At 47.0% G+C, this 27,398-nt stretch overlaps 1 protein-coding gene across 1 annotated transcript; it reads right to left on the reverse strand.

Annotated features, from left to right (window-relative positions):
* Positions 1 to 571: 571 nt before the first annotated feature.
* Positions 572 to 26,869, reverse strand: LOC120950380 (neuroligin 4-like). Its single transcript, XM_040368365.2, has 11 exons — positions 24,193 to 26,869; positions 23,759 to 23,922; positions 11,985 to 12,146; positions 11,689 to 11,886; positions 9,694 to 9,936; positions 9,418 to 9,568; positions 9,078 to 9,290; positions 8,816 to 8,954; positions 5,539 to 5,690; positions 4,896 to 5,002; positions 572 to 4,145 (listed from the first exon to the last, which is right to left on the reverse strand). Exons 1-11 carry the CDS (start codon positions 24,561 to 24,563, stop codon positions 3,184 to 3,186), a joined length of 2,862 nt encoding a protein of 953 aa, XP_040224299.2. The 5' UTR covers positions 24,564 to 26,869; the 3' UTR covers positions 572 to 3,183.
* Between the last annotated feature and the right edge of the window lie 529 nt (positions 26,870 to 27,398).

The following is a 27,398-nucleotide window of genomic DNA, read 5'->3' on the forward strand; positions in this document are numbered from 1 at the left end:
CGCCCCTTTATTCGTCAAAGTGTTGTCGTTATTTTTTTTTCGTTTTACGAAAGTTAAAAATAATGTTTGCTTTTGATAGGTGCCGTGCATGGGGCGCGCGACACGCAAACGGATCATTATCCGGTAACGATATCACACGATAACACGGTTCAACGGTAGTTTCCCATTCATGTGAAGTTCCCAAAAACCCTCCAAAGTTTCACAAATTTTCCTAAGCTTTTTTCCAAGGGGATTTCTTGCAGCAATTTTTTGCGTCACATTACTCAGTTATTCAACGTTTCAAACAAAGCTAAACAAAGCATGTGCTTATAACAAGCATCTTAAGCACCGTAATCATTCTATGTCAAATCATAAAGCATGGGGAAGTGCTTGGCTAGCAAAAAAGGCAATTTACCAAAATTACAATCCACTTTTAATGTGCCCGATGGACAACGTTAATAATAAAGGCCTGTTGCTCATTTTTGGTCATAATTAAAACTGGTTGTTTTTGTGTGACGGTCCGGGGCCTCACTTCATTAACCGTGTGTCCAGGGAAGGGGATGGCGTTAGCATCCGGGGGGGGGGGGGGGGGGGGGGTGGCAAACGAGGGGGAAAAAGCGACACAGGAAATTCCATTCACAGCGCACAAATCAGTCACTGAGTCACTGAAAATATGTTTTGCACATAATCCAGGGCCGGTGGCAGAACGAACAAACGCTTTCGGAGTGACTGGCTGAGCAGCACAAGGTCCATTCCAGCGTGCGCTACTAACAACAATGATACAAGCAAGCGAGCAATGAGAAGAAATCAACAACAACAACAGAAGAAGAAAAAAAACAACCATTCCCAAATAACATTCCAACCCCTTATCTCGCTCGTTATGGCGGCTTATCGAATACTTAATCAAAGATACAACTGTGGCCGGCAAAACTGTGTGCTTGCATATCGCCCGCACCGGCCGTGTTGCGTCTGTGCTGCCGTGGCCCACATTCACACCGAAACCGGATAACCGGTTGAGGCGCTTTTTGCTTCCCGGTGTACGCCCGCTTGGCCGTCCGCCTACCTACGCACCCCGCACCCCACGGAAAGGAGTTTATTATGTACAAAGAGATTTTTATTGTTATTGTTATTATTTCCTAGAATTTATGATGCCGCCTCTTTGGTCCTACATTCAAACAATAGGGCATTATTTCTGTCCCCATTTCTGCCGCGCCTCGCGCCGGAGCTTAACAGACGGCGAAGGTGTACCAGTATTGGGGGGCCAAGGGCAGGGGAAGCTCGAAGGATTTCGGATTAAGATGGTATCCGGCCGGCACTGGCGGGGTGGGTCAGGCAGCTGAAGGGATGAATGATTCAAGGTAATGAACCCCGGAGCCTGGTACCGGAAAAGAAACCCATCGCCCGGGTGCTCCACTGATATCGCTTCCTCCCCTCCCCACCCCTCCCCTTCTTCTACCCTTTGGTTAATGCTATCAATCATTTGCGGGAGAACAATGGTTGGTGAAGCAAATAAATTGCCTGTTCAAACAGTCAAAACACGCCATGCGGGATGAGGAAGAGGGGGGAGGGGAGGGGTCTAGGGAGAATTGGTACAGAAGAAACACAATCCAAGCCGACCGAACAACAGCACGACAAATAGTTGTTCGTTGGTTGTTGGAAGCATTTCATGAGGGAATGATAAAAATACCTCACAATTGAACGGTTGAAAAAAACTGCTTACAAACGCACAATTCCTAGAATCTACGCGGTGATGCGGCTCTTAGTTTGCTCGTTTGTCGTCGTTCTGTGCTGCTGTCACTGTTCAGCAGCACCGTACTGTCAAATAAATAGAACCTCAAGCAAGAAGGTACAATATTTTAACGACTTCGCCCTCCCGGAAACATGGCAACGGTGCTAGATTGCTTTCCCCCTTTTCAAGGCCTCCCTCTCCCAAAGCTACTATTTGCACACGAGGGCAAGTGGCGCGAACAGGGTCGGCAGTGTTAATCGAAAACTGTCAACGGTTGAGCGCGCTTGGCAAAAACAAGCCGCTTGGCAAAAATCAAAATATTTTCCAATTATCAGAGCGCTTCCATGCAACTGCCCCAACCCGCGGCAAACGGAAGCTTCAGCTCATCCCCATCCCCATGGTCCCGATGGTGCGGCAAAATGTTTTAATCATTAATTTGGCTACTCCGAGATGGGGCGTAAATGAGGCAAGGCGTGTTGTTGGGCGTTCTTTCAAGGATGGATGGCAAAATTAAGGCTCATCCCGTGCCATCTCTTCAGCTCAAGAGCAAAGGCAAAACAGCAGCAAAGGTGACCTTTGGCTGGCACTCGCTCATCCGAATCCGAAAGGGGAGGCACAGCGTGGAGGGAGTGTCCTGGGAAGGAGGATAATTTAGCTCAGGAAGTGTCACTGATAAATCATAAGCGAAAACCGTTCGTCTGACAGAAATGCAAAATTAATGTTTTAATTTTACCCGCCCCCGGTGGCGTTTTCCCGCTCGTGCCGGGCATTCGGGATCGTTGTGTGCGGGAGCGGCCGGAGGGAGGGTGGGGACACAAAACAGCCCGCCCTATTCTGGCACCGTTCGACATCATTATTGATTAATTACACACCTGCTTCTGGCAACGAATCAGCATTGGGGAGGCTGCTAACAACGGACAGCCGGAAGGATCCTTCCCGCGCGTTATCATCGCCGCTATCGTCAATCGCCCTTGGAAAACTTCACTTTCGCACACTTTGATGCAAACATACACACACACACTCACACACACACACATACACAAACACTGGTGGACATGGTCGGCTTGTTTTCGGCTAAAAATTGGCTTCGCTCCTGCACTGGCTCGGCCCGAACCGTCCCAGCGAGTGTGCTGGGGCCGAGCATCCCCTGGTTTGCACTAATTATTCATAACCTATTGAAATTCATCATTAGCATCCGCTCTCTTGGGCTTGCGCGCGGCAGTGACCGTACCCCGGGGGGTCCCCCTCCAACAGCCGGGTTTTTGCCACTGCAAAGAAGACCACGCGCCACCGGGCGCCTCCATCCAACGTTTGCACCCGCTACGGGGCGGCTACAGGGCGGTCATGGCGCCATCGAACGCCAGGCTCCTGCCGTCGCCCAGGCAGTTCATCAGTATGTTCCGACCGTGGTCGTGGTCATCGTCGCCCGGGGCAGCCACTACCGTTCGGTCCTCGAGAGCGAACGACACTTAACGTCACACGCGCAGCTCGTCCATCGTGACGGTCTGGGAGGGATGGCCCACGCTCACGCCACCGACCGTCGCCGCCGACAGGTTCGACTTGACGCAGCTCTTCTTCGTGAGCGTACCGCAGTTGCTGCCGATCAGCTGGAGCGCGTGTGCGGGCAGCATTCCACCGCCGTCGCCCGGCACCGACTTCAGGTGCTTCGGTGGTGGCGGTGCCCGCTGCGGCAGGTCGGCAAACTCGGGCGGCGGCATCTGGTGGTGCTGCAGCGCCGGATGATGGTGCCCGAGTATGGTGGAGGGGTCCGCCTTCGCGTGGATCGTCAGGCTTTCCAGCTCGCCGCAGATGTTGTTGGGCATTTGGCCGTTTTCGTTGCGCTTTTTCGTCTGCAGCGTGCCGTGCCCGCCGGGACCGCCCATGCCCGGGCCGCCGCCGCGCGGCTCATTCAGCCGCGTCTTGTCCCGCTGGTAGTACACGCCGGCAAAGATCAGCACGTTCAGTATGAGCAGACTGCACCCGATCGCGATCGTGACGCTCAGCGCGGTACTGTACGCGGCGAAGCCATCCTCCTGCGAGGAAGACATTCCACCGGCTCCGCCAGCCCCACCGCCTGCAGCGCCACCGTCATCGTCACCTCCCTCGGACGATTCGGCCGTCACAGGGTGGACGGGCCGGGTGCCCGGATAGTGGCGGCTACCGTTCGGCAGGATGCCGTACGAGGAGAAGTTCAGCAGCGAGAAGACCTGCGTGGTGAAGAGCGTATAGTTCGACCCGATCGTGGCCGGATCGCGCTGGGGCGGGTTGAGCGGTTTCACCGTTGGCAGCGCGGCCGGCTGCTCCTCGTCGTCCGACTCCAGCTCGTGGTGCCCGCTGGGGACGTCGTCGTTGCCCGGCTTATGCAAATCCGGCACGAGGTTCAGCCAGAAGGACAGCCGATGCGCCCGGTAGTGGTTTTTCAGCTTAGGCTTCGTGTCTGGTCACATGGAAAATCGTGGAAAAGAAAGAGCGGATTAGAACAGGCTGAAAGCGGCACAGACACAAAGAGGAAATTCCTGAAAATTCACATTCGAACAGCCGGAGCTTTGAGAGCAAAAAATCAAACGCACACGGTACGGCGCCTCGCTTAGGTCGGGAAGTCGGAGCGTTACCGTGCGCCCGAGGGGACTTTGACTGGTAAACGCGATGCCCGACGCAGCCTATCATCAAAGTGGCGCTATCGCTATCTAATCGCATTCGGCTGATTCCTGGTGGCCTCGGTGAAGGATATTTGACACTGATTGGTCTGCCCCCGGAGGCAAAAACGGGAAACAATCTCTGAATCAATATTGAAAGCAGCCGAAGCACATACGATTTCCGATCGTTCCACACATACACACGCAGTGGGAGACATGGAGGAAGAATCAGTTCGCTATAAATCCGCAGCGCACGCACACAAAAACAAGATGAAAAGGCATCCGAGTAATGCGAGTGGTGTTTTATTCACTGGCCATTTTTTCGAATGCATTTTTAAGAGTTCCGCATACTCGGTGCCTTTCTTCGCGATCGCTTTGTTCTTTTCGTTTGGATGACATTTGGTTGTGCACACTCGCACTGGCAAAGAATAAAGCTTCATTTTTGCGCTCACCAGGACAGGTTGAATAGCAAAGCTAGAAAAGCTCCGAATAAAGGAAAGGAGACCTCCTACCGAAATCTACGCAGCAGGGGATGGTTGGAGACTACTCACCAAGATTGAGATATTTTTTGTGCACACTCTCGTACGGCGTCCATTCGATGTTCTTGAAGCGCGTCCGGTCGCGTACGTGATCATTTTCGAGCTGTTCGTTCGGGTTGCTGTGCGGAAAAGAAGGAGCAGTGTTTTTTAAGTGCGAAAAGGGATGTTAGAAAACTCGACACTGAAAGGAATATAAAACCATTGGCGAAATTTTGAAGCGTACCGAAAGCACCACGAACACGGAACCGAACGCGGCACATAACAAGCGGGTAGTTCCGAGTTAGTGGCACAGCCAAGTACGAATCGTTCCCTTCCGGGTGATTGTTGATAGAGGCTGGGAACTGCGAAGAGGGCGTACAACACGGACGTGCCCACATTGACGGGGCCACGCTGGAGAATTGTGTGCCGGATTTGGCAGGTTTTTAGCTGCACGCGGTTAACAGCCCGTGAGACTAGGGACTGGGGAATGCTCCACGGGATGGAGCGAGAATCGAGTAGATGTGAACGCGTGACGACATTAGGATCGTGTCGACAAGTGAACAGAAGGAAGCTTTCAGGCGTGGAGGGAAAACGCACGGTGGAAGATTTGAAGGGATGGAACAGACAAAACCCCAAAAGCAGCGTCGCACGTCGCATGAACCGGTTCCGTACTTACCCGGTGCGGATAAAGTTTGACCAGTAGATCATAACCGCTTCCGAGAGGGCGATTTCGGACTTGGTGTAGTTTCGCGTGAAGTGATTGAATCCTCCGACCAGTGGTGCACCGAACAGATACGGCAAGTCCTCCCCATGGATACAGCCTTGTCGCTATTTGACGCCCGGCAGGGAGGAAAAGAGAATGAAAAAAAAAGAGAGAGAGTCAGTGTGGAATGGACACCGAGAAACAGAGTTGTGATTGAGAGCAATGTGATAACAAACATGAGTTCAGATTATGTTACGAGCGTGAAGCGCAAAGTTATGTGTCCGTGTGGCATGTTAGCTGGTTGTCGCTGGTTTTTGTTGTTGTTGTTGCTTGTGGTTGTTCGTCGTTTATCTTTTATTTCTTTCCTGCTTAGCCCGAGCGTCGGGCGGTGCTGTGTTTCAGGTTCAACTCGAGCAGGGAATATGATTTTTTTGTTGTTGTTTATGCTGCATCCCAGTGCTCCTGGTTCTCTTGGTTGATTTCGCATTCCCGCAGTTGGTGTTTCATGTTTTGTGGTTTTGTTGGCAACTTTGCGAACAAATCCATGCAACACCGTGGAGAGAAATTTGATAGGAGGACGGTACGAGCGTTAACCACACAACAGCAAAAAAGGCGAAAACCCTCAAACAATTGTTCTGGCGCTGGAAGTTGGGATCCTCGCATCCCGCTAACGCATACACAAAGTCTCACCGGGGCAAAAATGGTTCAGCCGGGGCACGAAAATCCAGGTCACGAATGTCAACTGTCGAGTCAACGGGCTCTGTTGGCAGATTTCGTAAGAAGTCAGCGTGCCCGTTTCCACGCAATATTTGCACAGCATTGGAAAAGGATTATGATTTGCTTTCTTTTTTCATTTGGACCGGATGTAACCGGCGCCAGATTATCGTTTTTACGCTTCGCATACGTCACCCCTACCCCGGTTCGGTGTACAGTTCCGGTTTAATCAGCCCGACCGAGTCTTGATGACGTTTCCGAAACCACAGAAACCACACAAACCGCGTGCACAAACATAACCCACCCATCCTGACCGTCTTGGGATGACTTTTAACTTGCGTGGCGTCGGAAAGCTCACCTTCCGAGACTCGAAGGCAAGCCTGTCCCGCCGCTCTCCGAAAAACCACCGGTTTGCGGACCGAAAAAAGGAAAGCAAAACACAAAGTGCCGGGCTAAAGTTGGGCAACAGTAAAACCGTTCACTGGTGTTTGTACCGGAGCAATACCGAGCAGTGGGTCAAATGGCGCACATCTTCCTTGAAGGATACGGCATTCGTGTTCGTGCGGGGACCGGGTAAGGTACAAAGCCCTCCTACCCGTTGGTTGGATAAGCTTTGGAGATTAGAGATGTGTGTGTGTGTGTGGTTTTACCTTCGTCAAGCGTTGAGCGTTGGCGGTGCGAGCGAACGGAACGACAGCATCGCAGCAACGTTCGGCATTGTTTATACGCTCATTAAATTGATTGTAAAACATTGCACAAATATTTCCCGCTCCCGGTGCAAATGCAACCCACACGTACACGAATATTCAGCATTTGTAGAACGGAAGCCAAAAAAAAAAAGCAGCACAATGAAAAGCAAATAATGTTCGTTCTGCGGTTTCGGGTTTCCACCGCAGGGTGGCGATTGTGGGCGAACATAGTTTTGCTGTCCTCGCAGAGGAACCAGGTCAGCAGTTTCACAGGCGCCTTGCTGTATCTGTAGTCTCGCGAAAGCTTTGTACAAAAGGGCTGCACATTCCTTCGCCTCGGTTCGACTGTGGTTCGGTATGGGTGAATTCGATCAATAGGGAAGAGCGGGACCGAGCTTCGCAACACCCTGCGGAAAGCGTTTAAATAACGGAACGGGTCGTGGAAGGGAGAGCCAGCGGACAGCGGCTGAGATTGACAGCGTAAAGTGTTGGCCACAACAGGATATTTAATCTTTGACCCGGTCTCCAAACAAGAAGGAGCGCCGGTACAGTGTTGGTTGTTTTGTGCAGCTACCATCGCCACCAATGGATAGCACATAACCGACCGTGATAAAACCGTCCCATTCAACGTTGATCGTTCGGAGCGGTTGTTTTGTCCTCTTTCTTCGTGCGTCCTTTCCACCTGTTTCGTTCCGTCCAGCCCACCGCCCGAAGGACATCAGCGATCGGACAGCGGACGAGAATACGTTGTAATAATTCATGGAACAACAGCAGCGTGGACGGACCACAGTTTAGCAAACCGTAGAACCAGGCGATGCGATACGGGATTGGAAAATCTAATCCACCGCGAAAGCATTATGGTGATCCCTTTCGCTCAGCAGGCGAAAGAATTTCAATTTCAGCAAATATCTTAGAAGCGCTGGAGGGTGTGGCGGGGAGGAGAGGAGCAAATTTGGATGCGTTTTGTTGTTGCCGTTGTTCGCCGTCCCAGGCGGCATTACGTTACATGTTCCCACCGGCAGTAGCAAACTTGAGCAATTTGCAACCTCAAACAAATTGGCATGGAAAGAATGTTTTTATTGAAAGTGGTAGAAAATGTTGTGAGGAGGGAAAAGTTTTGCTGCAAGCTGCTCAGCAGCGAACCGATATAAGAACCTTCCGAGCCTTACAATCTGCTGGAACACAACTGATAGAACCATCAATAAAGCACTTATGTTTGCAAAACTGCTCTGGCGTCTGTTTCAAAATCGAATAAACGGAATCGCTGAGCAATCATTCGCTGTCTTTTCAAAAGCTTTGTTTTATGTCGATTTTTGATAAACTTTCCGAGCGCTCTTTGATTGCCGATCATCGCTTAAAACTCGGCGTGCCGGTGGTACTGTCAGACATTCTTGCCGGGTGGTGAAAAAGTTGGAGATATTCGCTCAACTTTCTTTCAAACCGATTCAATTCGATAAGATTTAACGGTAGTGAAAAATTCTTTCCCAATGCCCAAGAAGAAAGGCAGAAAAAGCGATAAAAAAGTGCCAAAATGTGTGAGACTCACTGGATGTTTTTGACATTTTATCTGCTGTGGACAGAAAATTAATGGATTTTCCGCCCAACCATTCGATTCGAAAATGGATGTATCCCCGTGTAAACGCTGCCCAGTGGTGCTGCGCACTGTTGGCCATTTGAACTTCGGTGTGACGGCAAAACCCGTTTTGCGTTTTCCAGCTGAAAAGAGTAACGTTTGTGTGCGTGGTGTTGGGTACCGGGAGAGCGAAAAACACAATCTCTCTCGTGCAGAAAAAGGGGGGAACGAAACATAAAACGCTAATGGAGCTGATTACCGGAGCCTTTCTTACCTGCGGAAAGTCGCCAAATTTCGTCTGATAATCGAACACGTACAGAAACGAATTGCGGTGATCAGCGGAATGTAGGTCGGCCGTCTGTACGGCCGGCGCCACGATACGTGCATCGCTCAGCGCTTCTAGCGTCTCGTCTCTGCGCGGAGGGCGGGGTGTGTGTGTGCGTTTGTGGCATGAAATCAAACAGAATGGAAGATGGAAGAAAATAAATGGTCTGAATCGGCAGCGAACCAGGTCGGTGACGTGAGCCCCCCTGTACCTGATGTTGATGGGATGCTGCACCGGCCGCTCCCAGTCGGTGTACTCGTTCACGATCGTGGCCAGGATTTCGTTCAGATGGAAGCTGTACGTGCTTCGGACGTAGTTCTTCAGAATTTTCGCCCTCCGGTCCGCCTCGATACCGTATTGGACGTCTTCGGAGTTGAACGCAAAGTACGCTTCGGCCCGCGTCACACCGACCAGTAGATCGTACCTGGGCAGGGAAGAAACAAAGGCGCAAAGGTTTAATTACCGGTGAGCGATTACGCCGATTGGTGATCCGTGTGGGGTGTTTTTAACCCGGGACCGGAACAAACAGCCAGACCGTGCTCGGTACCTACTTGGACAATTTGTTAATAGCTAGTTTGCGCAACAGTATCGCGTTGATGGTGTTGAGCGTGTTGTGGATATGAGCGGATGGTTTCGTTGCAGCCGGATTGCCACTGTAGTCACTGTAGTGCGTCCCGTCCATCTGCTGTATCTCTCCCGTATCTGGACGTTGGGCATAAAGCGTGATTTAATTACTGGCTTTGTGGAAAGAAAATCCATTCGTTTTCCCAGCAAGCAATCCCACTTGGGCTGGGAAGCTGTGTGAAGCTCGAGCACTGGACACCTACCTATTACAACACCGTCCACGCTGGGTCCGAACGCGTTGCCAAAGTCCGGTGCGCGCACGCTGGTGGATAGAATGTCCTCGAGCGGTTTGTCGCGCAAACACTTCAGGAGCAGCTGGTGAGGTAGATCGGGCGAACAGTTCACGTGGTGCGATACGTAAGCGGCGAACTTGGCCGGCTCGCCCACCAGTGACCACGGTGCGAGCCCCGATCCGGACATCATGATCGCCCGATGGAAGAGCAGTCCTGGTGGGAGGTAGAGAGAAAGAGAAACTCGTGAACACGTGGGCACTGCTGACCTTTCGCTTCATAGCTTAGCGCCCAGTGACAGTTACGATGAGCATCTCTCGGTGCCTTCATTGATGTGGATAAAACGCAAATTGCTTTTCACGGGTAGGATTCTACGGCAAAACCGCCGTGTTACACCGGAAAAGCACCGGTGCCTTTTTGGCGTTGGAGCAATTGGAATCGATTTTCGGCACACGCTCTGCTAAGCATCACCATTGTAATGCACTCAAGAGCACGCCACCGTGCCATTGAATTGAGAAGAGTGAATTTAAATCCCGTGCGAAAATGACGTGGGGCTACGCCCGTGGACGAACGGTGAAAATGGTGAAATCGAAACGCCACTCAACAGGATCTAACACAGGGGGCGCATAATGGAGGGTCTTTAGCTGTCGGTCAAATATTTAGTGAAACGTTTTATTAGCAGTCGACGGTTAGCCGGCCTGGCAGGGGAATGGTTATTACCTAGAAGTTAATCATTCCGCTCTAGTTGGCTCGCGACACATCGCGTCGTGCGCTGTGCAATGAAGGCTTCACTGATTCGTACAGTTAAATTTGAAGCAAACATAAACAATTTTCCACAGCCAGTGCAGCCGAAAATGGAACATTAGCAAACATGCCATGCCAACATACTGCCATCGACATAAATCAGCAGCAGCAGCAGCAGCAACAGCAATCGTATGAATTTGGAAATGGCGTTATTAATGCTCGTGCAGTCCCGTGGAGTTGTTTTCATTTTATTCCTCTATGACCTCAGACCTCCGCGCTCCCCCCAAAAAAGCTCGTTTAACAATGACACGTACAGGGAAAATACTAACAACAAAAAAGGCATGGAATAAATCATAAAAATTGGTCACAATTTTTAATGTATCGCACACGTGACGGGTCTGTCGCAATGGCAGCAGCGGGAAAGCGTTCAGCGGTGACTTGGAGCGAAACAATTTAAAATGCAGCATCTTGGATTTGCGTGTTTATTGATTTGGACGTTCGTCTTGTTTTATTATTAAACGACACGCCGTACCACGAACGACATTCGTATAGGATGGCTGCCGTTTTGGATGGCTGTGTGATGGCGAGAGAAAAATCTCCCACACCTTTGTATTTATCGTACAGTTCTTCCAGACTTTAAGACGCCTTGCCTCGCGCAAAGCTTACGGATTGCGCCCACACGCCCCAAACATAAAAGCTTGGTGCTCTCGCTCCTTGGCACGATGGTGATGATGGATTTATTCATTCCATTAGCGATCGGGCGATGCGAGCGAACGAATGGAAATGTTGGTAAAGTAATTGATGATTATCAAACAAAAATTTATCTTGCCCATAATGGAAACGTGACAAGCGAATAGACGCGTCAGATACGCGTCACGGTGTCTTCCACGGCATCGGCGTCTTGTTTTCGCGCAAACCGTACGGCGCCGTCATCGTCGCTGCCGTCCATGACTGTTCCATTGGATGGTGAATGAGAGGTTAGCTGTTTTCTTATGCTAATTTGAAATGGTTTCATTCACGAGCGGGAACGGTGGGCAGCATTTTAAAGCTGCAGATAGTGGTTTTACGATAATGGTACGGATGGCGTACTTTAAAGTGATTCGTTTAGGGAAGGCGAAATTTAATGAATGTTATTAGTGCCGCACGCTTTTTTTTCGACGCTTTGAAGCAGAGGACGCTGTGACATTGTTTGGGGCCAAACTTTCTCTTTTATGCTAAGCTCACCTTCTGGGACAGCTGCGGAGGCGATCAGAAAGTGAACACAGGCGGCACCGGTTCCGTGGCCTGCGAGTGTTACACTTTTCGGGTCACCACCAAAGGCCTCGATGTTTTCCTGTATCCAGTGCAGGGCGGCAATGATATCCATTAGACCGTAGTTGGCCGGCGCTTTCGAGAACCGGTCTACGTTGGCATTTAAAAATCCTGCTCGATGAGAGAGAGAGAGAGAGAGAGAAAAAGTGCAATATTAGATTGTGTTGCTGTGTTTGCATGCACGCCCCTATTCCTCCCACGTTACTTGCCTAATATTCCTAAACGATAATTGATTGTAACTACTAAAATTTGTCCATAACTGGCTAGAACCGATCCATCGTACGGGTTCCCACTGTTCCATTCGTACGATTCACCGTGCACGAACACCACGACGGCGTATTTGGAGGTGCTGGAGCTTTCCCGCGAGCCAGCTGAAAGGATGAATTAAGCCAAAAACAAATAAGCACTCCATGGCAACTGTGGAAATTCGGTGGAAGAAATCGCACGGTGTAGAAAGGCCTTTCGAAGCGGGTTTCTTTCTTGTTTCTCTAATTGTTTTGCTGTGAGCAGGGTTGAGTAAGGAACAACAACAAAAATGGTGATGAGTGAAGTGAAACTGATTCCATGTTTTGATAATCGGGCCTGTCTGTTTTGACAGCCGAATGAGCGTAAATCGCACTTCAGTGAGGAGGAAAAACATTTTGCGCTAGATTGAATGCGCCCGAGGCGAAATGTTTTGTCGCCTCAAGAACGTCAGCAACAGCTCAAGCATCGTTACCGTTTTTTTTTGCCATTCGCTTGCACCCGTGCGTCTAGCGAAAGAGCATCCTTGTTGTTTTGTTGAAAAACACTTGTCGAAAATGAATTTGGTGTAATCCCCATTGGAGCGTTTTCCACTCTTGGGAACAGTCGTCCCAAAGCAAATTTGATGCTTCGTGAAGGATTGGAGTTTAAGCCGTGATTGAAGTCTTAAATGTTGGTTAGCAAAAAACTGGGAAAAATACCTCCTTTATGCTGCTGCCGTTTGCTGCCTGTCCTAAGTCCATTTTGTACTTTTACTTTTATTTTTCAGTGTAATATGAGATTTAAATGTTGACTGTACGTTTAGTTTATTTGTGAAATTTATCAAAAAAAGGTAATATTGAATGTTTTCAAAAATGTCTTCCCTCTTAAAATCCCGTGTCTGAATGCCTAGTAGCTCTCAGAAGCTACTAAAAGCCTCTCCAATAATCGCATTCTACGGTCTATCGCTATCGGGAGTTGACGGGCTGGATTGGAGAGGCACAAGCCGGAGCACATAAACTGTCCGGGCTATATGATTGCTTCGAACAACGGATCAGCGTCCGCGTGTAAGGCTTCGAAAAGGAGAATCAGTAGTTAAGCCGAAGCGCTTAAAAGTTGGTTGCCATCGATGCCGCGACGTATGTTGCTTGCGCCCACTTCACAAGCATCCGAAGCGCTTGCCGTGATTGTGTGTATGTGTGTTGTGAAATGAGCTTTTCCTTCGGTTTCTGCTCAGTCGCTTCCCTGCCCTATCGTCCGACGTCCGGGACAAAAAAAGGAGCCTTCCAGGCCGCCTTTGCGAACGGGGCTTGCCTAGAAAATAAAATCTATCTGTCAAATGAGCTCCAAAGGTATGTGAGCTGCGCTAAGCTTCTAATTGGATGCTTATGTCATATTGTAATCTTCTCTTTCCGTTTTGCTCCATTGGGAGCGGATTTGCTACACGTTTAATCCATTAGAATCTTCCTTTGTTGTTGACTGTCGGCGTTCACTTTCCGGCTGTTGGATGTTGGTGGGTGTTTTATTTATCTTGTTTTCTTCTTTTTTACTTCTCTGTCTCTCTCTCTCTCACACACAGTCTCGTTGCTCTCCAAAGTCTGTCGGTCTTTTTGGTCGGCCGTTTTTTACGTCCCCAGTCCCTGTTTCTCCCATTCCTATAAGCTACTTGCCTATCATCCGTGTAAGTATGGGAAGGCTCGTGCCTTGGGCGATTCGATACCGTGTCAGTGAAGTTCTCTTTGTTACGTTTCCTCTTTCAATACATCCGACAAATGGCGACTTGTTAAAGTGGGTGGTAATGGTTTGCGATACTGGAGCGCTGGGGATATAGTTTGTATGGTTTCGGTATTGTGTGCCACCGGTTGTGCGTGTTGGCATTGTACATCAGTAGCGGTATAATGGCACATCGACGTGCTGGCAACAAACGCTTACACTTGGCTATACTTAACATGGTTTATGAATTAAGCGGAAGGTGTCTTGTCAGCGGGGGTTTCTATTGAATGTTGCTAACTACAGCAGTACATAAAAAAATAATACATGCTCTTAACAGATATCGCTTAAAACTAAGGATCCAATTATCAGGCAATGAATTCGACCGAAATGGAGGCATTATATGATATAAACAACTATTTTTCTACGGCAATCAACATTGGGCTTTAGATGAAGTTATGTATTGCCTTAGATGTACAGACTTGTTTCGTTTAAACCAGAAAAAATAGCTCGTGTATATTGGTTAAATTAACTTTATTTTTGAAGCTAGTTTTATTGTTAAAAGCAACGTAGTGTTTAATGATGTAAAAACTCCATACAATGAGTTTCTGGATTGTGTGCGAAATGATTAGCTAGTGACAAATTAAAACAGTAAAACAATTTTTTTTTCGATACAGCATGTAGAAACTGCCAGCAATTCGAGATTGTATTGTATTTTATTTTAATTTTAAGCAAATAATTTATCGACTAAAAGAATTTAACAAGGTCAAAGTTCAGTATTAAGCCTTCAGGATTCAGCATTGAGCTTATAAATGACAGTCTCAACCTACGTAAAACATTGTTTTCAAATATGTGTGCCAATCGTGAACGTAAATATGATTGCACTGAGTTTCAATCCACGCTGAATTCCATTTTCTTCAAATACGCCAGGTAAAAATTATAGTGCATAAATCAAGCGTTCAGGGATTTGTTGAATATTTGCACAATAAATTTCAATATGCCTTACATTTTTCATACCTTTTTCAGCGTGACCCCAAGAAATAGAGAGAGAGAGCAAGAGCGATACGGGTGTACTCGCTCGTTTGTCGTTCAATTTTCTTCGTGCGACAAAATATGCTCCAGCGCTAACACAATAACCGCAGGCCGCCTTAGACATGTGAGGGGTACGGTATTCGGTGCTTGTGTTGCTTCGTGGGCCGCCTTATGCTATGCGATGGAGCCGTATCTTTTCTTCTTGCCCCACACTCGCCGAACGTGGTGGTAATGGATGGGAGGGAATTGGGAAGAATTTATGATCGCAACCGTGAAGGACGAAAACCGTTCGACGGATGGACAAATCGATTGGCCGGCAGGAGGTTGTGAGGGAAAAGCTGGGCAAGTGTAAGAGACCGCCAGGGCTAGGCGTAGAGTGTGTGTGTTTGTGTGTGTGTGTGTGCGCACACATACACACACTGTTCAGGGTACTCGTCCAAATTCAATTTATCTCAATTCAAGTACGAATTGCTATCCACTGACGGGTCCAAGCGCTACCACTTGAACACGTATCGAATTTTCTTCCATGGCGACCTTCGCTTCGTTCCATGCGAAGAGTAGCGTGGCGAGGTTGAAAGAGAGACAGCAAATACAAATGTTCCAGCACATGCAGGATCATTTTTAGGGTGTGGAGAAATTCTTACCGGGCTTACCGTACTACACAGCACACGGCCAGGCTTAGTGTTTTGTATTCTGGTCTGGCCGTAGGTGTAATCAGAATTCATCTTTATTAAATAGGTCCATTAATAAGATATCCCACTAGATCGAATTCAATTGGATGGCGGCCATACGGTTAGGTCTCGTGCGAACGGCCAGTTGAGACAATCGTGCAAACGGCATCAGCGTGGGGTTTTGTATTTAATTTCGCACAATTTTAGGGGTAGAAGAAACAGAGCCCAGTCGGGGGCCAAACTCAAGGTTGTTTTCCGTGAACCTAGCAAACTACTACTTGCCGGTACCAACTTTTCCATTTAAGAGGTAGGAAAGCGATTGGAAGTACAAAAAAAAAACACTACTAAAACAAAACAAAAAACATACAACACAATCGACCCACACTTGAATTGCTGCTTCAACTCGTTCGACCCAACCCGGATGCATGTTTCATGAGCCAAATGTGGAAGATCTAAAGCAACCGGGAGCGTTGGACAGGAACGCCCGCTGGCGCTAGTTGGTGCGAGTATTTAGTTCCGAGTTTTATCGATGCGCAACGACCTGCCGTAGTCGCAGGAAGCTATCGAAGGACGAGAAACGGCCGCAAGTGTAGCATGGACCCGGTCAGTACATTCATGGGTATGTAGCCACCTACCCAACATAGTTATACACGTATGTATTTTGCAGCAGAAGCTCTCTCCGGTGTTCAATAGAGCTTCACGGGACGCCTTCTCATAGGTCCACCGGGCTTATTGGTCAGGCCAGCAGTTGGTCAGCAGTTGTTTGATTCCGGTTCAAACGAACGGTGCTCATTTAATATTTATGAAATGCTGTTGTCCCTTTTCGCTTCATTTTTTTTCTTTCGTCCCACTCATGGGTCGGATGCTGGCTAGGGGACTTATTTAGGACACACGGGTGGCGGGTACTGGACCCGAGGACAGGGAAGGGATGCCCAGCAGACTGCTGCATTTGCAATGCGTACCGGATGTCTTTGGGAAATTGTGGGGCCGGACCGGACGTGAGCAGATGATACACCCACATGGCAGCTTGGAAAAAGGTTGATTAATTTTGAATAGTTCAGGAAGGATAATTGCTGGGCGAAAGCCCTCTGTTGTCTTGAGACAATGGTACACAATGACTTCATCAAGTAAAATGCTAAGCTGTGTGAGCTATTTTTGCCAAACAAACTACACGTATCATTTAAAGCAAGTCAGCTTTCATTTTGAGTCACTTTTACTTCTTCAGGGAACATTTTGATTTTATATGTTTACATCAAGTGTAGTTTTACGCTTTAATTGCGTGTTATTCTATTACATTGGCCTTTATCAAAATATGAGTTAAATATGTTTATGTTTAATACATTCCCCTTTATTTATGTTGCTGTTTTTACACTTTTTCATTGGTCCAATATCGAACCCAATACATTGGTTTATTATATTGATTGATACTAACCGAGATAAGATATCTGTGCCTTGTTTGGGCAATAAATATTTGTTTGTACGGTTTGTACCCGACCGTTACGACAGTAACCTCTACATTTAGATAATCCTTCGCACGCAAATGTTTGCCATAAAAACGATTTGTCTCTTCAGCCGGCCTCGGGTACGGGCTACCACGTATCGGAATGAATAATTTTACGCCCGTGTCGAAACTTTCGAACCCTGGAGCGGCTCAACCGTATCAACCGGATGAATCAATCAAAGTCAATCGTATGTGGCCACATTCACGTGAACCTTTCGCAGTTCGCAACCTTCGATTAGCATTTTCGTACGGCTGCGAGAGAAGAATTCCAACCACGTCGTACGGCTCGTGGCAGGAAAATATGTAAACTATGCTTATATTTCGAACATTCATCCACGCCCGAAGAGAGCCACTCTCGGGCACTCATCCATCATTGCAGTTTCCAAATCGAACCCCCTGACCCGAGGCGCTTTAAGCGTGCGTGCGACAAACGGCCGTGTCGGCGGAAATGTGAACCACACTCCCCTTCTCATGCCGTCCGTTGGGGACGTTCGTTGGCACACTGTTTGTGGCGATGTCGTCGTCGTCGTCGTCATCGCCGAGCATGGTACGTTCCGGCCATACCGAGCCGTCGAGCTCAAGTCGGAAGTGTCAAGTCACGCTGCAAACCGGCGACTGGCGCCTGGATGCTTCGGTACGGTACGCTTGTTTGTCTAGTGGTCCCGGGAGCCGTGGACTCGCTCGGTACATTGGCACTGCATAAAGCGTTGGCAAATGAGTTTGTGTTTTGGGTGCGGCACAACCCATCGTGAGGCGGTACCCAAAGGCTTCGCAAACGCACACAAACAACGTTTCGGACACACATGTGTGTACGGTCCCTGTTTCCACCATGCGTGGAAAGGATAAGACGCGTGAGTAAACAATGAAATCATTCCACTCCACGCCACCCGCGGGAGTCTTGCGCCCACGCTGAATTGAGTACTCTCGGCGAGTTCCGAGTACGGGGAAGATTTATTGATCAATCAAACAAATGATTAATTGTTGGTGGAAACTGTCAGTTACGGGCAAATGCGTTTCGGCGTCATGCTTGTCCTCGTCATCGACGAACGACGAGTAAAGTTTTTCGCCCTCCAGCTCTGGTGCAATCGAGTGACGGCCTGACGCTACACACAAACACTTACACACATGCACAACCCTGCTGGGAGCGGAAATTCTCCAACGTTGAGTGGTGGGAAATTTAATTTATGTGAGCTAATAAGATGAGACGTCACATTTTGACCCGTTCGTTTCATTGGGCTGGTGTGTAGCCCTTGCCGAAGGGTGTCGCAAACTCCGCTTCAACGCGTACAGCCAACCGTAGCCGTGGTTGGTACGTGAGGGTATTCCATGGTGCAAGATTTGCAGCACAAGTAGTAGGAATCTTAGGACATTTCAGGGTCGCGTCTGCAATTCCTTGCCCTGGTTTTAGGGCTCGTTCACGGGAATCTTCCCTACATCGAATCACTAAAATACACATATACACTCACGATTCATTCCAGCGGATTATGAAAGGGGGCAAGGGGTGGCACACATAAAAAAGCACCCGAAGTTAACTACACACCCACTGGAAATGGTGTGTATAATTAATGACGGGTTTTATGGGTGTTATGATAGAGCGAAACGCCACCATGCGGCGAGCAGTAATTGGAAAACTCGTGGTACATGAGGGATACCTCATTCGGCTGGGATACATAAAATATGTCGAACATGACCATTGTGTTTTTCTTCGGTTTGTTTATGGTGGAAGGTAATGATACGATTGGATTGAATAAACGAGGTGGAATGGTATGGACTAGCGTTGGTAGAGGGCAGCAAGAGCGTAAACTCTTGTACTGGGTAGAAAGTGGAACATGAAATCGATCATAAACATTCGTGTTTTTTGAATATTAATTAACTAATAGGATAACATAAAAGAAACCTCTCTGCAAATCAGTTAATGTTATTGAAGGTGTTGATTACATTACACGCTAGATTGTGTCATTTCAGCTTTTATGGTAATGTCGTTCGTAACTGATTTTATTTTTAACTTGGATGCAAAATCTATAAAGATAAATGTTTATAATTTGATGGTTACTGCAACATAGTGTACATTGCAACAAGCACATTGGATATGAAACATATAACATAAAAGTTACTGTACCTGAGGGCCGGCATTGACTAATTATTGGTTCAACACATTGCATTGAAAAACGTGTCTACAGATAAAAAAGCCCTTCCAAATTGTTCCTCACAAAGGATTACAGCTTACTATGTAATTTTTTTTGAATAATTGTGGAATTATCATAGCGATTGATTTTTTTTAAATTCAGAATGTTCAAATAACCTGTTTAACAGCTTTCAGGCACATTACTTTAATAAATTGATGATAGATTATTCAATAATGCACGATTATTCCTACAAACAGGTGCGCAATAAAAAAAAATCAAGATTTTGTTTAGATTATGATTCTGATTCGAATAGAAATCACCATAAACGAAGTTCTACTAAAAATGAAACAATATCGATCTTATTATTTCGTTAGACTATGAGTATTGGATTGATCGCAGCATTTGGCGGACGAAAAAAGGTGTAATTCCAAAATTTATATAGTAGAGATATCTCTTCCATATTACGACCGTGAATATGGTTCAAAATAACTTATAGTCTGATATTTGAGTTGGCAGGATAATGAAAAATGTCAAAAAATATTGCCTCTCAGGAAAAACTCCGTGCCAAACCAAGGTTAAAATGACACATAAGTGACAAAAGCTGTGTACTATTTGACGATAGATTATGAAAATCTTGCATGATTATCATTTCACTGGTGATAAAAATAATAGTGTACTAAATTCTTCAACAAATTAAGCAAACTTAAACAGTTACACAAATTCGATGTCACGATTGTGCTAAAACTTTTCTAGGAAAGTATGTTTTCTACACACACGACGAATGTAATATGACGTTTACAACATATCATTACAGACTCAAATATGATATGATGATTATGTGTGGCAGCACAACTGATGTGATAAACGAAAAAAGTTGGTTAACATCATTCGGTAAGTTGAGCCAGAGCTCTTACAGTACGTTCATAGCGATGCATTTATTATTTGGGAAACTTAGTCATTTTATGAATTTGCTATTTAGTGGACCTAAACGCATAAAGCATCAGAAAATGAACCAAAAAACTTGAAATTATCAGGATGAAGTTTAACACACAAATATGTTTAGAAACAGTTTTAAAGTATAAAAGTGTCGTCAGAAGCACGTAATGTAATTACTTAAGACTAGATTTTTGTCAAACATACTGCAGTGATCAAGTGATTAGTATGCTGTCCAGCTCAGACACTCCATGAAAAATCATTTAATTATCCCAGTTCATTGATGTTTTATTTTAATGAAAATAGTCTAAATCAAACAGCTTAAGCTTAGTTTAGTTATGTGTGAATAATTGGAACAGATCGAGTATTAATCGTTGTTATTGATACTTTTGCCCATGAAAAAGAGGTTCAGAGAACTAATTTGTATCAATGACGTGTATTTTCATTCATAGAATGTACATTATGTTCATGGCCTGATGCCAATGTGCGTATGTATGATATGTTACAATAAAAAACATCAAAGTTTCAACTGGTGCGGTTATAACAACTTTTTTTTATTTATAATATTACAACTTAAACGCGCTTGGAAAATTATGAATTATTTAAATCAGATGTAGAAAAATGGAGGAAAAGTTTAAATTAAATATATTTATGTTCATCAATTTACAATATTTTAATGAATTGTGAAGACCATTACGATTGTTGGACAACATGGTGTACAAAGAACATGATATATTCATTTCCATGCTGTAGGATATCGATGTAGGATACGATGAGTATTGCTTACGATTTGAGCTTTTTAATTGTTTTTGTGTTTCTTTTGAGTATTGATTGATTACAAAAAGAGTTTGGTGTGTTACATGTTTTTAGAGAAAAATTTTTGGGAAAAAACAAATTCAGTAACAAAACACTTACACAATTGTGCAAAAGAATGTTTAACATACTTAAGCATGTTCAAAATAGATGCATTTTGGGTGTAACATCGCCAGATATGTTAATATAGTATTTATTTTAATAAAAATAAAGTCTAAAATAAACATCGACACGGCCGTGAACTTGGTAGCTCCAACAATTAGCCAAGCAATAATTGTACGTAAACATTTCATTTCATGTTGGGGTTTACTTCAATCATGTCAGACGCCAAAACGAAGACACACTAGCTTATTTAGGTCAGGAAGGAATAAGGTGCATGTTCAATTAAAATATTCATTTACCATCGCTAGAGTAACAGCTGTTGGTCGTGAGGATTACTATTAAGCATCTTGAATCGGTTTTGTAGAATATATATGTGTTAAAATTAAAAAGAATCTTTTTTAAAGATCAACACTTATCTATATATAATTTATAGTCATTGTTCATTTGAAGCTTTAAATCGCAAAACCAAACAATTTTAGATCAAAACATCTAAGATCAAGCTGGCATTTTATTCCAACCTTTCATCTAAGCGCAATTGAAATATCACCCACTAATTATTCCGCTTTCAATTTATAGGAAAAAAATCACGGATGTTTAACATAACAAACGAAACGGTTGATTAATGCTGAAGGTTTTGTTTGATTTGGAGCACAATTTATTCGCAATCGCGCATAACGTCCTGTAACCGAGGTGCGGTGCAATGCGCTTACCCAAAATCAAACAAACTCAATTGAAACAGCTTTAATTTTCCTAGCGTGCTACCGGGTGAACCAGATCAAAGCATTGATCACGTCCGTGCAGTTCCCCCTGGGTAGAGGCAACCAAAGGTCACAGCACACACATACACTGACGCTCACAGAAACCTTCATTTTCGGACGCCCGGAAAATGTTGTTCATTAGATGAAAAGCAGGTTCACGGGTGGCCGGTTTAGATTTTTCGTGCCTGTCTTTCCTTTCCTTCGTGCTCGATGACGACCTTCTGCACCCTCAACGAAGGTGCTTTCGGGCAGGAATTCGTGAGTTGATTAAGAATCACCGGCATTTTAATGGCGATTGAAGAATGTGGCCAACAAAGACAGACTACCTTTTTTTAGGTTGCTCATGCCCTGAACCAGCCCTCGGTAAGCTGCGTCAGGCTTCGCTTGTTCGAAATAAAATATGGTGGATGTTTTGCTTTTTTTACACATTCTCTCCTACCTCCTCTTCTCAGCAGGGGGAGTGAGGTCTGAGGCGGTTGGCCAGCCGGATTCATACTAGATTATGATTTCATCGAACGACGCCGAAGGACGAGAAACCATAAAAATGGCACATGAAACAGCGTTCCTTGTACTAACCGTTCAACCGGTCCGTGCGGCAGATCGCGACGACCATCGGCAGGTCGGTCGGCTGGCTATCAAAAAGGGATTTTATTTTATTCGTTCTGAACTTTGTGCGAAAGGCTTTGTGGCAATATTTGCTTTCTATCTCGCTCAGAGCAAAGGCCTGTTCCTTTCTTTCTCGTCACTGTCACTACGATTCATTCACGTCTCACTCATCGCATTGCGTGGCACTTCCACGACATTCCAGCCATCCCGTGTGAGGCATGAAAACGGTCAAACAAGCCCCTGATCACGGGGCGATTTGCTGTGGGTGCCGATTTTCAGCGGCCCACTGCTCGCTGTTTGCTAATCCTTCACTTACAAAAGCTAGTAAAACCGGGCAGCCCGCAGTAAATGCGTGCCAGCTCAAGGGCTTCTCGCCCGTCCGTCGGACGAGACAATGAAGGATTTCGTAAAAATACCCTCGAAACCAAAATCCCACTTGGGACTTGGGAGCGGTCCAGTGTGCAGCATTCTTGCCCTTTCTTTGTCCGTTGTCTTATTGCTTTCCAGTTTCTTGGGGCGTGGTGCTGATAGGAAAACGCAACTTCAACAAATGACCAGCAGAGAGCGCGAGAGAGACACAATGGGAGCTTTAGAGTGAGAAACAGAAGAAGAAAAAAAAACATGCGTTACGAACCACCACACAGCCACAGTGGGTGGACAAAATGGACCCTTTTTTATGTCATTTTGATGTTGCAAAATCGATACTTAGCGGGTGGAATGATGCTACTGCTTTCTGTTGTTGCTCCTGGCATGTGCCGCCAGCGGTAGTGGTGACACTGTGTGCTGGATATTAAAATATAATCTCACATTCTTCGCCCAGCATTTGACGCCTTCGCGACAGTCGACAGCAGAGGCTTTTAGGTGAGGTGGTGGTGAAGGGGTTTCAGAGAATGTGGCCCACGAACAGGGGGGAGGGCCAATTTTATTTTCCTCATCCACAGCCACAAAAGTTGCTAGCGTAATCTTCACTTTCCTTCGGGCAAAAAATAGGGACAGAAACGGAAGATGGAGGCAACCCATCCACCCAGCTTCATCGCGTATGTCCTTCGGAAAGGATATTCTAAATCTCATAAAATCTCTTGCGCTTTACGCTCCCGGTTGTTTTGCGGCTCGACGACTTTTTTTGCTCTGTTCGTTTGCGTAACGTTACTCGCGTTTTTTCTTGCAGTTGTTGTTTTCTTCTGTTTGTTTGTTACGGGTCTCGGGTGTGTTTTCTGGGCGATGGTGTCTAGATGTGTGTCGGTTCGTGTGTCTTTGTTTGTTTTCGCGCTTTGTTTCTAGCTGGAACCGCTCTAATGATACTTGCAATGACGGTGGAAAAACAAGCACACATTTGGCAGAGCAGCAAACACAGGACGCGGGACACTGAGCGATGTTTTATGCTTATGAGGGTAGCTAGAGGATTGTTTGTGTGGATGTGTGTGTGTGTGTTGTTTTTCGCTTTCGTTCGAGCCTTTCTACACCATTGTTATCTTCGCACGGGCTCCCCAGCCAGATGAGAATGTATACCTTGCGTTGGTACGTAGATGTTGAGATACAGACAGTCCTCTGATTGATTGCGCAGGTAGGGCAGGAGGCGCCTCAGGTACTCCAGCCTGCCGCGCGGCATGCGCTCCAGGGCAGCCGTTTCGTTATAGATGTCAGGCAGCCGCTGGGGACAGACGGGACTGAACCTAAAGGAAAATACGTTTAAAAAACGAGTCCAAAAATCGACCATTGCCGTGAGAAAAAAAAATTGGGAAAAGGTGTTAACATAAATAAAGGAACCGTCCCATCAAGCGCGGTAACAAAATCCCCACAGCAACCACGCACAGCTCATCTTTTTGCGACAGCTTCAGCGTAAGCCGGTCGCGGAAAGGAACTGCGTGTGACTGTGCTCCCCCCTAGGGGCAGGATGGGCGGGATGGGTTTATTTTTATCGCTGAAAGGGTGCTCGTGCTAACCTGTCTGCCTTTTTTACACCGGACCAGAGCGCCCCGGTCACCGGTGGCATGAACCGCAGATTGCCCACCGGGGGCGAAGCGTACGGCACGCCGCGGAACGCCTCGACCGGATCCAGATGGCGCCCGTCCAGGTGCTCGATCGTGCCGGAAACGGCACCGTACTTGGTGTGCACGATCCGCGAGCTGGTCGACTTCTTGAGCGTTTCGTTCTCGTCCATGCTGTTGCTGCCGGGACCACCGTTACTGGGGCTGTTGCCGCTTCCGCTACTGCTGCTGCTGCTGCTGCTGCTGCCGGATCCGGCAGAATTTATGGGAGCCACCAGCGAAACGGTGAAAACAACCACCGCAATAATCACCGTTGCTGGCAGCATGGTTACTTTATTCGTGTCGTTTCGACTGCTGCTGCTGCTGCTGCTCGTGCTGCTTCAGCTGCCACATTGCTGTGCAAGCTCATACATCACATATTTTGCACTGTGCTCGCTTTTTTGTTATTCCTTTCCTTTTCTGGTTGCGAAACTACACTTTCGTAATCGTATTACACGCCACTATGCACTCACGGTCGCACCGCTTTCTGCCCCTTTTCACAGTGCAACGAATCAGATGGAAGATTTCGGGTACAGCACGGAAAATGATCCTCTTTTTTCCATTTTCAAACACAAACACAAGCACTCTTTTTGTGCTGCTTTTATGGCAGCTTTCTGTATCGATTTTCGTAGAATAGCAGCACTGCAGCTGACTACGGGCACGGCAATTCACTCGGTTTCACAATTTATTTGGTTAAGCTCACCACACAACATTTTCATTTAAAGCCTCAACACCTCATTCTCTGCACTTCATCTTTCTGAATAAAGCTTTTAAAGCGTGGTTTTCCTTCTGTGTGGTTTTCTTCGACAAAACTTTTTATTCACTGCTTTGCTTCTCTCTGCACAATTGCAATTTTCACAAAGCTTCAGCCCGATTTCACCCGAAACATCTCTTTTGTTTCACTCGTTTCATCGGCTCCAGGCACACCGCACACTTGTCGCCCACTTTGTCACAAAGCATCGGGTAAGGACACACCAGCGCAGCGCACCGTCTTTCATCGGAAGAATCGGTGCAGCGAGAAAATGCAATCATTTATCACACACACACATACACACACATATACAGATTGCACACACTTGGCCCGTCGCTCTTCTCGATATCACTTGGCGATGAAGCGGTGCTTTTTATCTTCCCCCGCAGTGTTCTTTGAAGCGCCGTTTCGTCAGGCAGGTTGAATAACTGGCGTAATCCCACCGGCGAGGCGAACGAACCGCCGGGGAGGGATAACTCGACGACAAACGCTCACTCATCCGCAGCCTTGGGCTTGTTGTCGGGATGGAGTAATCCACTTCGCACATACATCCATCGGGCACTCGAGCGGTCGAACGTCGGCCTAACGAACCAGCTAAACAACCGCAAGGGCGTGGGTACACTCGCCTGCTGCCACATACACTGCACCGAGCCCGAACCGAACCGAGGACAGGGATGAAGTGTAGGTTCAATGCCAAACGGGCGCTACAGAACGGAGTGTCCTTGCTGGCACCGTACGGTACACGCGTGTCGAGTGTCGAAGCATTCCTACCCTTCCCATTGGCATCCACAATTCACACGGCGCCCGGGGGTGGGAGATACGCGATGCGAAAAACGACAATAATTTGACATAATTCCAACCGACAAAACGTGGCCCGCGGGAACTGACAGACTGGCGCGGGGGGCAGGCACTATTTCAAATCAATGCCAGTCACCGAACAGTGACAGGGCCGTGCCCGTGCAAACACGTATCCATTCATTGGTGAACGTAATCGATGCAGCATGCACAGGAGCTTCTGGGTTTGGTGCTGAGTGCCGGTGGAGGCGCCCAGCCTTGCACTGCTCGCAACGGCGGACGCGCTTGTTTACCACGCAAATCAGACCGACGATATACGACCGATTAATTCCATTGATGCCGTTTCACCGTGCGCGAAATCGTGGCACATTGTTTGCGAATGATTAGCGCGCTGCTAGCTCGCTTGCCGTTCGATGTTGTCCCGTGCTTGCTCGATTGCCTAACGAGGCTCGCGGCGAAAACGATAGGTTCACACGCGCCCACGTAGGAAGGGGAGAAGAAGGAGGAGGAGGAGAGAAAGAGAGCGAGGGCGTTGGTAGGGGGAACACGGGGCGCACTAGATGGAACTGCTGACGTATGTGACACTAAACGTACGCGAAATGCTATAGCCCCACGAGCAGCACTGGTTGGCGGAATGGGCGAGAGAAATAGACCACACGCGAGCGGCACACATCGAACGCACTTCACTCAGCTCTATCGCGTGTCCTAACTCCGACTGAATGGGGCAAATGTGTTACGTTTGGTCGGTGGGCCGTAGGTTGGCAGGAACTTCAAGGGTTGACGTTTGTGACACACACTACTAGCCAGGGAGCCTGCACTGCTGGCCCCCGTGTGCTTGTGTGGGTGCGCATGAGCGTCCGATATTGGGCGAGCAGGGCGAAAAGGTTTGGCAGTCGCAGCAGCCCGCAGCAGCCCTAAGCAACCTCTGGAGGTGGGTTACCGAACGACGGTACACTCACCCGTTGGCTGCTTGCTGCGCATGACTAACAAACCTTTTTTTGTTTTGCCGTCTAGGTGAGCGCCGTTCAGCTGATTCCCGTGAGTGTCCCTCGTGCAGTGCATTTTGTGCCATAAACGTCAGGGCTGCTGTGAAAGGTAGGAAAATTAACGAATAATTTAAATTTGTAACAATTTGGAATTTAATCACCCGAGTTTCGCAGACTTTTAATTATGTCCCTTGTTATTTATTTTTATTATGTTTTGAGTGATGGCCTGGTCAGGCTTTGGCGACTTATGAAGTATTGCACAACCGAATAGTCAATCCTTACTAATGAGGACGATCAATATGAGGATTGGCTATACGACAAGCATGTTGTTATGTTTTATTAGTTGAATAACGACTGTACCACCGCCTGTAGGTGAATTTGGTTTTTGTTTTTGTTTTTTTTTCTTAATTTCAAAATTCTATAATAATCAATTAGGTGACTTTGGAGGATGGAGATAAGGTATAAGGATAAATTGAAGATCACATTAAGTGCCAATGTTTAATGTTAACCTAACAAGCAAGGCATTGGAATTGTTTATTAGGATATATACATTAATTTGATGAGATTTTTTGATGTTTTTTGCTCATTAC

The sequence above is a fragment of the Anopheles coluzzii genome, chromosome 2 (genome assembly GCF_943734685.1).
Source record: "Anopheles coluzzii chromosome 2, AcolN3, whole genome shotgun sequence".
NCBI classification, from domain to species: Eukaryota; Metazoa; Arthropoda; class Insecta; order Diptera; family Culicidae; genus Anopheles; species Anopheles coluzzii.